The following is a 13698-nucleotide window of genomic DNA, read 5'->3' on the forward strand; positions in this document are numbered from 1 at the left end:
TTTTATTTACAATGGGTATCCCATGCCCCCTAATCAAACTCTTAATTGCCTCATCCACTATTGCATTCAAATCCTTTGCTGCAAGGTCTCAATCCACTGCATCAGCTCCTAGAAAAGGTCCCTCACCTCCTCACTCTGCTCACTATCAGGTGGATATGCACTGATAAAGACCCATCTTTCAAGACTCCTTTCATTCTTACAAACATCAGTCTTAAACTCACTTCACTGCACTCTTTAAACACATTCTTACAGCTTTTCCTTCATAATGAAAGCCCTCCTTTGCTCATGTTATAAATCAATCCTAAAAATGACCTCCCCAGATATTCCCAAATCATTCTACACTGATCACCTTCAGCCATGTATAAACAAAGCCAAAACATTCAGTTTCTTCTCTTCAAACATAGCCCCTGTCTTTACTTTCTTCTGGCACTTGTTACATCCAAACATTCAGATACTTCAGTCAGAGGTTTCAAACAGCAATCCTCACTTGACTCCTCCTGTTCCTGCTTTTGGAAAGTGATAATACAAGATGAGCATTTCTAACCCCCCCAACAACCTAACCCCATAGTCACCTCTTAGGGATAAAGGATATATGTGATTATAAACAAGGAATATCATGAATTATGTGTTGTCAAGTTATGCAGTATATGTTTAAAAAGAAAGATTGTGTTTGCAGATTTAGCTGAAAAAATCCACATGTATATATGGCAGAAAAGGAAAGACAATAACCTGAGCTGCAAACAGGGGATAAGACAGCCACAGCAGGAGCTGTCTTGTTATACTGGTGTCACTATTCCTCTCATTATCCAGGCAGTGGGATCTCCTAAATCAATACTTGCCTACCACCTACCACCACAAGGAAGAAATATAAAGTTGCAATAATATCTGGGAATACACCAAAAGAGACCTCAGAAATAAAGAAGTCCAGCATAAAAAAAAGTTGGAAAGTTTATTCCATGTAATACCAGTAGAATTACGAAAAATGCATAGAACAACAGTGGAAGCATTTAAAAGAAAACCTGATGCATGACTGAGTTAAGTCCTAAATGAACGAGGATTGTCAACTATGGAATATGCATGGCAGCTGGGAGAAACAATATCAAGCAAGATGTGTAGGAGTCTTATATGAACACAGAATTGACAACTTAGAAATATGTGTGACAGAAAGGAGAAACAGCATTATTCATTAATGAATAAGCAAGATGAACCTAGGATTAACAACTACGGAAAGTGTGCATCAGCTGAGAGAAAAAGAATTATTCATCAAGCAAGATGTATGGTGAGTGCTAAATGCATGCCCTACCTTCTTGGCAAAATCTGGCAGTATGCACATGTATGTAAGTAGGATACTCTACAAAAGTAATTTCATTCGGTATCATTACTCCAAGATCTCATATAAATTTTCATGATGTTATCACAAGTCCTGATTTCCTTGCTTGTTCTGTCCTAATTGTTCTCTATTACTGAAATTCACAAGCACTGCATTCATCAGACACAATCTCTGGTACAGAGAAAAATCTACAATTGGTGAATGAATTACAAAAGAAGTATTCACATAATACAAACTGTATCTAAAATTAACTACAATGAGTGCAACATTCATACTCAGTACTTGATTCATACACAGGACATTAAATAGGAGCATAAACTAAATTTCAATCCTCTTTTACCAAAAAAATATCAATAATTTTTTTTTACTGAAAACTTCGAGTTTTTACTCTAAGTTGTTTAAGGAATTATTAGATGGCACTATCAAGCATAACAATCATGCATAATGGTGTGTGTGTGCGTAAAAAAATAACATGTAAAAATAACATACCTGTTTGGAGACAGACAGAAGACCCAAGCAATCACCCTCCATTATGTCAGTTCCAGCATTGTAAACTACAACATGGGGACTAAATTCATTGATGGCCCCTTCAACATGACTGTAACATTTATAAAAAGCTTTAATATTCATAAATTCATTACAGATTAATAGAAAAATTTTTGTATGTTTTCCTTTTAAATCACTAATGTTAATCATTTATTTCTCAGCTACAATAAATCATGGATTAATTTAAAAAGCTATAAAGTACAATATAATAAAATTCCTAACTTTTGTATTCTAAAAATCAATCTCTTATTATCTAGTCACTTTAATTTTCAATCTGTTCTGTATTATGAACTCCATATTCATTTACATAAGATAGATGACACACCTTCATGGCTCCTTCACATTATCTTTCATTCCAGTTTGATGATATGAAGAGTGCGGCACATCATTAAATAGCTGTTCTCTAAAATTAGACTTATGTACCCACTCATCCCTCAATGCTTATACACAACTTCCTCCATTCCTTATTATCAACAAACACCTTGTCCAGACACCAGTTATAAATCATACCTATTCCTAAACAACTTGTTGGCAAAATCATTTCATTTCTCTCCTGCTTTAGATTTTCCCCTTGTATTTTCACGCAAGAAACTCTTGAAGCTGGTGACACAAGTTGGAAATGTGTGCCAGAGGAGAAAGTCTTAAGTGAATGTGACCAAAATGATGGTAATGATCTGTAGTCGGTAGATGAGACACAACTGTACGAAAGTAAATCTGAATGAGGAAGACCTGGAGGAAGTAGAATGCTTTAGATACCTGGCAGTGGATGTGGCAGCAGAGAACCATGGGGGATGATGTAAATTATTGGGTGGGGGAGGGGACTTAAGTCATGGGTACACTGAGGAGTGTGTGGAAGATGTCAACATCTGTCAGAGCAAAGCTGGGTATTTTGATGGCAACAGTTGTCTCAAGTACTGAATAGATGTGTCTTAGGTTCTAAGTGCAAAAGAATGGAACAGGGTGGATATGCTTGATTTTTTTTCATTGAAAGCTTCAGTCACAAACAAAAGTCCACAAGGCCATGTCTTAATTGAAATACAGAGATTAATGAAAGGGAAAAGAAGAGACAAGGAAAAGTATTTATAATCTTGGAAGAAGTGAAAATTTTGTCTTTCATAAAGTGCCAAGTCATAGTTATTGGGAAAGATATTAGAGCATACAGAGTTCTGCAGCTTTGAGTTGTTGAGAAAGAAAGATATCACAGTTATATTAAAAAACGACTGTGCACACAGTAGATGGTGAGGGAACTTATGAGAAGAAAATAAGTGAGACTCGAGGAAGTGTATGGTGCTTACGAGAAGATGGGAAGTCTAACCCTTTAGTCCTGTCTTGATGAGACAGAAAGTAAGACCACCAATTCTAACATAGAGCAAGGTATACTGAACTAATTTGGACACATAAAAAGGATGAACAAAGAACGATTGACTACAAAGACCTACATTCCAGATGCAGAGGGAAGAAGGGGGAGGGGACAGAGTAATGGAACTGAAGAGGCTTTACGGTAAAATGGTCTGAACATTCAGGAGGGTGAGAGGCAAGCATTGGATGGAATGAACTGGACTAATGTTATCCATGGGGAACATGCTGTCAATGAGGTGAAGAATAAATGAATAAATATGAGGTAGCCAAGGTCAGCCATGGAATAATCAGTAGGGTTTGGCCAAGCATGGTAGGCTCCATTTTTAGTACATAATACATGAAAACTAGAGGGTGGATCTCTGCAAATGAGACTTGTTCATCTATTCCAGATGATATTATGTTAAGGTGCAAAAATGGATTCTAATAATACCCTTACACAATCATTTCATCCTAGTATTTGAAATAAAATCTAAAATGAATTATCATTCTTTCCCCATCCTCTATCATATGGCAAAAACTTACGGAAAATTATTGAAAAATGATGAATATATAATATCACTCTTGCTCCATTATAAAAACTAATACTGATCCTAAACCATCTTCTAATATTTGGTAAGGACTGATCAAAGGAGCAACATAACTTTATTTACAATTTAACATATTTCAGATCAAAAGCCAACAGGATTTAACACACAAGATGTTTTAAGTACCTCTTATGACAAACTTGAAATAAATCTTTGATAAAGATATTATACTGTACAATAAAGCTTTGTATGTTAGCTATGAAAGCAGATTAAATCTGTAACATTCACTGAATGCAGTGTTAAAGGTAAGGTGTACCTTGGAAATGTATTTTTCAGTCTCTGTCTAATTTCAAAATCTAAGAAGCTGAATCCCAGGCTGAGTTCTTTTCAGTACTCTCAAGGTGTCCCTCTCACATCAAATGCTAAGTTCAACTAAAACTGTTATATGAAATCTTAGACAAAGAACACTCAAACTAAAGTAATTAACCACTAAGTTAATGCTGATAGGGCAAAATTCTTATTTTTTTTTTTTTTTTATACCTCGTCGCTGTCTCCCGCGTTTGCGAGGTAGCGCAAGGAAACAGACGAAAGAAATGGCCCAACCCCCCCATACACATGTACATACACATGTCCACACATGCAAATATACATACCTACACAGCTTTCCATGGTTTACCCCGGACGCTTCACATGCCCTGATTCAATCCACTGACAGCACGTCAACCCCTGTATACCACATCGCTCCAATTCACTCTATTCCTTGCCCTCCTTTCACCCTCCTGCATGTTCAGGCCCCGATCACACAAAATCCTTTTCACTCCATCTTTCCACCTCCAATTCGGTCTCCCTCTTCTCCTCGTTCCCTCCACCTCCGACACATATATCCTCTTGGTCAATCTTTCCTCACTCATTCTCTCCATATGCCCAAACCATTTCAAAACACCCTCTTCTGCTCTCTCAACCACGCTCTTTTTATTTCCACACATCTCTCTTACCCTTACGTTACTTACTCGATCAAACCACCTCACACCACACATTGTCCTCAAACATCTCACTTCCAGCACATCCATCCTCCTGCGAACAACTCTATCCATAGCCCACGCCTCGCAACCATACAACATTGTTGGAACCACTATTCCTTCAAACATACCCATTTTTGCTTTCCGGGATAATGTTCTTGACTTCCACACATTTTTCAAGGCTCCCAAAATTTTCGCCCCCCTCCCCCACCCTATGATCCACTTCCGCTTCCATGGTTCCATCCGCTGACAGATCCACTCCCAGATATCTAAAACACTTCACTTCCTCCAGTTTTTCTCCATTCAAACTCACCTCCCAATTGACTTGACCCTCAACCCTACTGTACCTAATAACCTTGCTCTTATTCACATTTACTCTTAACTTTCTTCTTCCACACACTTTACCAAACTCCGTCACCAGCTTCTGCAGTTTCTCACATGAATCTGCCACCAGCGCTGTATCATCAGCGAACAACAACTGACTCACTTCCCAAGCTCTCTCATCCCCAACAGACTTCATACTTGCCCCTCTTTCCAAGACTCTTGCATTTACCTCCCTAACAACCCCATCCATAAACAAATTAAACAACCATTCTTATAAGAAAATATAAAATGTTAAAAACTTACGTGCTAACTCTTTCAAGGTACTCTTCATCTTCAGTGTATGCAAAAAGTTCAACCTTGCGGCTAATCGCTCTTTTTGCATATTTGTCATTAGGATATATGTATTTGTTATAAATGTCAAGGATATACACATCTTTTCGACCCATGAAGTCCCGCTCGTGGCCATTGCCCTGTTGATGTTGAATGATACAAATCAACCTATGAAGTGTAAGAAACTTCTCTCTGTACTTGAAGAATTACAAACTTGAGAGGCATTTGTCTGTGACCTTCAGAGTATAGCAGAATCAATTAAATAGCATGTCATATAACCAAAAAGGTCCCTTCCTTATCAAAACAGTTGGCTAATAAGAGCTTACTTTTCAAAAGTGATGGGCACATGAATTCTCAGATCAAAGGTGAATGGGTATGCCACTATGCGACTCTGTATCCTGAATAATATATAAGAAAGGCTAAACTTTCTTGATTTTTAAAGCAAACTTCTGTACAGTACTTGAAGAAAATGCAAGATATATCAAGACAACTCTAAATGAATGGAGGTTGTCAATAATCCATATATGTTATTCAAGTACTTAACTAAGTCCTCAACACTAACCATAATACATACGAATATGATACAGGTTGAATATCCCTTATCCCAAACACTTGGGACCAGAAGTGTTTCAGATTTTAGATTTGTCAGATTTTTGGAACATACTTTATATACCCTTTATACACATAGCCTGAAGGTAATTTGTAAAATAATTTTAATAATTTTGCACATGAAACAAAGTTTGTGTCACAATGAACCATATGAAAGCTAAGGTATGACAACCTCAGCCACCCATGTGGACAATCTGTGGTTGTTTGGCATCACCTTTATTCCAGACTCTGAATTTACATGCTACTGATATGCAATCATTTTCTTACACTTAGTCACACATAAATACCTAACAGTAAAAAAATATATGAAATACCATTAATACAATGGTATTATCAGCAGAATACCTGTATCAGGTGTTAACCAATAACAACAAACAACTGCAGGTTTTCAGTTTCCACCTATGATACTGTGTTTTGATTAAAAGGTTACAGTACACAGTATTCTACTTCTTAGGTTTTATTTGAGATACAAAAATAAATAAGCATCTAATTTACACTAATTACAGGTAGCTAAAAATGTAATGAAAACTGAGAAAAATCTTAATGCAGTAATGTTGCTGGTCATGTTATGCTCAAACATGGCATTTAAGGTGGAGATGAAATTAAGATTCCACATGAAAATAATGTTTTGCACTTACCAAAAAACAAGAAAAAATTGATCTCTGCTTACAAAAGAAGATACATGCAGCAAAAAAAAAAAAAATGGCTTGAGAAACTTGAGGGGGATAGTACATCACTACTGACATCATCGTGAGAAGGAACATCAGAAGTTGAGGGATCAGGAAGTGGGTTCTCTGGGGACGAGGAGGCATTCTGATGGATGGCTTTTTTAAGTGTTTCCTCTGGAGTCATCTGCCTCATGAACAATGTTTTTTTTTTTTGTCTTAGAAGTCTCTCTGATTTCATAAACTGTTTTGAATGCATGCTGCTCTAGCCCTTCAATAAATCCATCACACATTTTCACCATGTCTTCTTAAGATACTTTTACCGCAGCATTAACAAAGCCATCTTCATCGGCTTTATTATCACGATCACCTTGATTCAGAACCATTTCAGCTATTTCACTATCAGTCAGTGGGTGAAGAACTGGAGCCTCATTAACTGTAGGCCTTTTCGACATTTTCAACAAAATCTTTGTACCACACAGCAGAGAATTAGCAAAAAACACAGAGCAATGCACATAGGTTTGGCAGTGACGATGGTTTGCAACAAACTGATGCCAACAGAGCATCAGACCTAACATGGGCAAGTGAGGTTAGAAGTGGAATTTTCCAATCGTAACATCATGTCAGCGCTCAAAAAATTTTGGATTCTGCAACATTTTGGATTACGGATGCTCAACCTGTAGTGATTTTTGTCTAACAAATGCTTCATAATCAGAGTCAACACTATACATACAGCCATCTGAAAATAAATAAATAATCTTCAAAAGAAGATTGAAAAAAGATATTCAATTAGCACATCTTAAATCATAAACTATGTATTTAGCAGAATCAAACATACATTTACTTCATATGGTTCTAACATCTAAAAATAAGGAGAGAGAAAAGTAGCCAAAGGAAAGTCCCTTATGAGAAAATGGACACCAAATGAGAAACATTCCTTCTGCTAATATTGTACTTATTTCACTGCAACATTTTCATATAAAATGTATATGACTAAGATACTAGCAATTCTTTTTTTTCCTTGTTACCTGATGAGCATCCAGATCAATGATCATAACTCTTTCCAAATGGGGATAATGGTTCAGGATGAAATGCACAGTAAGAGTGATGTCAGCATATGCACAAAATCCACCACCCTTATTTCCCCAACAATGGTGAAATCCCCCTCCTATGTTGATTGACCAGCCTCGCTCAACAGCTAGTTTTCCAGCTAGAACACTTCCTCCAGTCTGATACCTGTAAGAGTTGTAAATAGTATGTAAGAATACTCTATTTCTTTTTAAATCCTAGCCCATTAAAGGGGATTATGGAGTGAAAGCAAGACAATAAATTAGGAATGCAAAGTTAAAAACTACATTCACAAGTAAATATCATCATTACTATAAAAATAATCTATATATGAGGTTACAATGCAGTGCATTGTTATCCTTCATTGAGACTGTATTATCGTTAATGGACAAAAAGGAGTAGAATCTTGCTGAGGAGCTTCTCACTTTAAAGTTAAAGGGTGATAAGGTGTTAAGGTGAGAAGATGGGGACATCTGTTGATATCTGTAAAGTGGTAACTCCTAACCATATGTTAGTGCCCTCTTGACAACAGATAATACAATCTTTTAAACTAATTTCTTTTTTCTAAAGCACACCTTCCAAGTTTATTTAAATTTTGTACTGATATATCAAATTTAACTTTCCTCGTTTTTTTTGTGTTTCTTTTGGGAGAGATAATGAGCTGAAGGAAATAATGCAATAATAATAATGCAGTCTTTGGATGTTTACATGTGGTTTGGGAAGATCCCAAGGTAAAATGTAAACAAGAATATGGCCCTGTATTTGCCTAACTTCTATCCTCTTATAATCATCACTAATAACTCTTACATTACACTTATTCATATGATCATATTTGTCTTTTGTCAAGAGCAGCAGAAGGCACATGTTCATCCATTGCCATATACACTTTTACCAGGAATCAATGTATAACTCAACTCTAAAACATACTCATAGTTATGTTCTTCAGGAAATATATTCACAGCATATAAAATGATTAACTCACCTGAAAGGCTTCAAAACTCTCTTCTGTAGTACGATATTAGGTAAAAGAGCTACTGGGGCCACTTCAGTGATTTTTGCCACATTGATGCTCCACTGGAATATTCAAACATGAACTTCAATATATCAGTGTGTTGTAATTCATGTAAATTTTAATCATATACCATAATGAAAATACAAATAAATGAGTTTCAAAGAATGTAAAACTGTCTCTCTCCAGAAGCCTTTTCTTCACCTGTTCTTGTGCTACCTTGTTAATGTGGCAAACAATGAACAACTGTAAAAGAAAGAAAGGGTGGCGCTGGGGTTGGATGAAGGCAAGCAAGTTTGAATATTTATTATTATTTTGCTTTGTCGCTGTCTCCCGTGTTTGTGAGGTAGCGCAAGGGAACAGACGAAAGAAATGGCCCAACCCACCCCCATACACATGTATATACATACACGTCCACACACGCAAATATATATACCTATACATCTTCATCTTAATGTACACATATATATAAACACACAGACATATACATATATACACATGTACATAATTCATAGTCTGCCTTTATTTATTCCCATCGCCACCCATGGAATAACATCCCCCTCCCCCCTCGTGTGTGCGAGGTAGCGCTAGGAAAAGACAACAAAGGCCCCATTTGTTCACACTCAGTCTCTAGCTGTCATGTAATAATGCCCAAAACCACAGCTCCCTTTCCACATCCAGGCCCCAGAGAACTTTCCATGGTTTACCCCAGACGCTTCACATGCCCTGATTCAATCCATTGACAGCACGTCGACCCCAATATACCACATCGATCCAATTCACTCTATTCCTTGCCCGCCTTTGAATATGTACATGAGTGTATATGCATACGGCTGTGCATGCGTATGTATATCAGCATAGGTTATGTATATGTACGTGTAGGGACGTGCATGTATATATGTATACATGATGATGGGGGAGAAAAAAAAATTTTCCACGTAATTCCTGTGCATCATAGATGGCAACTAAAAGGGGAGGGAGTGGGGGGATGGAAATACTTCCCACGTATTCCCTGCGTGTTGTAGAAAGTGAGTAAAAGGTAAGGGAGCAGGAGGCTGGATATCCTCCCCTCTCGTTTTTTTTTTTTTTTACTTTTCCAAAAGAAGGAACAGAGAAGGGGGCCATGTGAAGATATTCCCTCAGAGGTCCAGTCCTCCGTTCTTGGCGCAACCTCACTAAGGTGGGAAATGGCAAATAGTATGAAAGAAAAGAAAAGATGTTTGTATATGTATTCATATATATAATTTTTTCATACATAATCGCCATTTCCTGCATTAGCGTGATAGCATCAAGAACAGAGGACTGAGCCTTAGAAGAAAAAATCCTCAACTGGCCCCCTTCTCTGTTCCTTCATTTGGAAAAGTAAAAATTGGAGGGGAAATCTCCATCCCCCCACTCTCACCCCTTTTAATCAACTAAAGGGTGCAGGAGTGGGGGGCTGAAAACTCTCCACATCTTGTATTCTAGTTTCTAAAATGAGGAGACAGAAGAGGCAGCCAGACAGGGAAAGCTCATCCTCCTCAAAAGCTCAGACTGGGGTGTCTAAATGTATTACCAAGATGAGAAGAGAAGATATAAGTAGTATGTTTGAAGAAAAACCTGGATGATCTGGCTCAGAAAGAAACGAAGCTCAAGGGTAAGGGGGAGGAATGGTTTGGAAATGTCTTACGAAGTCAAGGGTTGGCATCAGAGGACAAGAGCTAAGAAAGGAGAGGCAATACTCCTGAAGCAGGAGTTGTGGAAGTGTGTGATAAAATCTAAGGAAGTAAATTCTAGACTGAGGTGGGTAAAACTCGAAGTGGATGGCAAGAGATGCATGATCATTGGTGCTTATGCACCTGGCCACAAGAAGAAAGATCATGAGAGGCTAGTGTTTTGGGAGCAGCCAAGTATGTCAGCAGTTTTAATGTACAAGACCAGGTATTAGTGATGGGTGATTTATATGCAAAGATAAGTAACACGGCAACTGAATGGTATAACTAGGGTGCATGGGGTATTCAGAAGAGCATGTGGAGTTGTGTGCTGAAAAAAGACTGTCGACTGGAAATATCTGGTTCGTAAAAAGGGATATACACAAGTATATGTATGTGAGTAAGATATGGTTAACAGGCATTATGATATTCCACATCAATTGAAAAGAACTATATGAAGGTATACCAGCAGAGATTGAGTGTTAAATGGCAAAAGGAGAGAGTAAGTAAAGCGAGGGGAATAAATGAGGAATGGGAGGTATTTAAGGAAGCAGTGATGGCATGTGCAAGAGATGCACATACATGCAGATTAGATAGAGTAGCGAATGATGGGAAGAAAAGTAAAATTGCTTATGAAAAAGAAAAGAGAGGCATTTGGGGAGTATCTACAGGGAAGAAGTGCAAATGATTGGGAGATGTATAAAAGAAAGCAGTAGGAAGTAAGGAGGAAGGTGCAGGGGTTAAAAAAAGAGGGGAAGTGAGAGTATCAGTAAACTTCAGGGAGAACAAAAATATGTTTTTGAAGGAGGTAAATAATGTGCGAAAGACTTGTGAACAAATGGGAACATGGATGCAAGGCTATAGATGAGATTAGGTGGAATAAGTTGGATGTTTTGGAAATGAAATGTTTGATGACATGTAGTGTGAGGTGGTTTGATCATGTAACTAATGAATGGGTAAGTGTAAGGTGTAGTAATAAGAAGAGTGTGGTTGAAGAGGGTGTGCTGAAATGGTTTATACATATGAAGAAAATGAGCGAGGAAATGTTGACACAGATGATATGTGTCAGAAGTGGTAAGAACAAAGAAAATGAAGAGACCAAATTGGTGATGGAAGGATGGTAAAAATGGTTTTGAGCAATAAAGGCATGCACAAGACAAGAGTGCATTGGAGCAATGTGGTACACTGGGGTGAATGTGCTGTCAATTGACTGAACCAGAGAATGTGAAGCATCTGGGGTAAACCAAGGAAAGGTCTGTGGAGCCTGGTTGGTTTTGGTGCAATATAAATGACAGCTAGAGGATGGTTGTGAGGAGATGCAGCCTTTCTTTGCCTGTTTATGGTGCTATCTCACTAAAGCAGGAAACATAGATTAAGTATGAAAAAAACTGTCATTAGATATACTAATGCCAAAATATTATAAAGTTCACTGAAAATCATTTCTTAAGAATCAGACGTAAACATTTCATCCTTTTATATTATCGGAAGTCATCCATTCTGGCCTTGCTATGACCATAATACTGTCATCAAGTATTTTTGTTCATTTACCTTTAGACTTCTAAGATATGATGCAGAGTGAACCATCCTAAGGTCTGCCTCGGTAGCTTCATTGGGGCTTACAAGCTTCATATCTTTCATCAGCTGTTTCTTCTTTAAATGCTGAAAATATGACACTGATTAAATGAACAGTATGGAACTAGTCATTCATATGTTATTGAGAGAAAATTCCCTTTACCATAAAAGAAGGTCTCCACTATGGTTATGTATGAGGTTTCATCACATATATCTCAGAATCTACCAAATTCATGGACTTGGGCAAAAATCACATCAGAAGTTTTTAAACTCAGATAAAAAATTCAATTTCACACAAAAAACATTCAAGGAACTTTACCTTTACCACATTACCCCATTTGCAAGCATCAAATGGATGCAATTTCTCCATACCAAGCAGGTGAATGTTGTATTCATCTCGATACACAACTGGGACACTATCTATTCCAACATCGATGTATAATTTGCTCTCTGCTGCCCTAAAACAAAATACTTAACATTAAAATGCATGAGATAAAAAAAGGACAAGAAATGAAATTTACTTACTCCAAAAGAATAATCAAAAGGGCAATCAAGAAGTATAACTAAATATGGATAAAGAAATGAGACACTGAGTCAATATTTTAACTAATGAGACATTCTATGTGACATTCTCAGGCAATAATCTGGCTAAATGTAGAAAAACTTACAGTTGAGGAAACACAGCACAACTGTAGGTTTTTCTATATTTCTGTATCCATATTTTGTGTTTAGTTGTAACTCATGCTATTCATCATGATATTGTTAATGTGTGTCTTTATCATTTTCCCTTACTTTTCATGAGCTATGTGCCGCGTTTTTTCCTTTTTACTTTTCATATCCAAGTTTTGCGATGCATTTTTTTCTCTTTTTTTGCAGATTCCTAATGATGCCTCCGTAAAGGCAAAAGTTTGAGTGAAATAAAACAGATAATTTTGGACAATTGGTGTTGAGCACCCAACTAGTGGCAGAATAATACTCAGAAAATTAGCGAACATAAGAAAGAAGATTAATAACTGCTGTCATATTCAATTCTATGTGCATCAGAGAAGACCTCCTCCTAGCTTACACATGTACATATTCATACATGCTTGCCTTCATCCATTCCTGGCACTATCCCACCCCATTGGAAACAGCATCGCTACCCCCTGCTTCAGCGAGGTAGTGCCACGAAAACAGACAAAAAAGACCACATTCGTTCACCCTCAGTCTCTAGCTGTCATGTGTAAAGCACCAAAACCACTGCTCCCTACCCATATCCAGGCCTCACAGATATTTCCATGGTTTAGTAACCCCAGATGTTTCACATGCCCTGGTTCAGTTCAATGACAGCATGTCGACCCTGGTATACCACATCATTCCAATTCACTCTATTCCTTGCACACCTCTCACCCTCCAATATGTTCAGGCCTGATCACTCAATTCTTGGCAAACTTTTTCTTATGTGAACAAAACAATTGTGTCCAATATAGGTTGTAATTTGGTTTGATGCCACATGTGTGTACAATACGATAGAAAGTGTTCATGTTAATGAAGTACACAAACAGGTCTTTTCTGTGGATATAGAACAAGGAGTGGAATAAAGGGAAAACACAAGAGAATGAAAACAGATAATCCCATGCACAAATTATACAGCTATACCTAAAGTTTGAAAG

At 37.3% G+C, this 13698-nt stretch overlaps 1 protein-coding gene across 5 annotated transcripts in view; it reads right to left on the reverse strand.

Moving 5' to 3' along the window:
- LOC139745817 (histone deacetylase 11-like) overlaps positions 1–13698 on the reverse strand; it is a 93834-nt gene that overhangs the window by 10722 nt on the left and 69414 nt on the right. For all 5 annotated transcript variants that reach the window (XM_071656397.1, XM_071656395.1, XM_071656392.1 and 2 more), the window contains 6 exons: positions 12366–12504; positions 12023–12133; positions 8757–8848; positions 7735–7942; positions 5406–5572; positions 1820–1928 (listed from right to left, as the gene is read on the reverse strand). In XM_071656397.1, the coding sequence (XP_071512498.1) occupies positions 1820–1928; positions 5406–5572; positions 7735–7942; positions 8757–8848; positions 12023–12133; positions 12366–12504 (826 nt within the window). The remainder of the gene's footprint in view (positions 1–1819; positions 1929–5405; positions 5573–7734; positions 7943–8756; positions 8849–12022; positions 12134–12365; positions 12505–13698) is intronic.

The sequence above is a fragment of the Panulirus ornatus genome, chromosome 62, assembly GCF_036320965.1.
Source record: "Panulirus ornatus isolate Po-2019 chromosome 62, ASM3632096v1, whole genome shotgun sequence".
NCBI classification, from domain to species: Eukaryota; Metazoa; Arthropoda; class Malacostraca; order Decapoda; family Palinuridae; genus Panulirus; species Panulirus ornatus.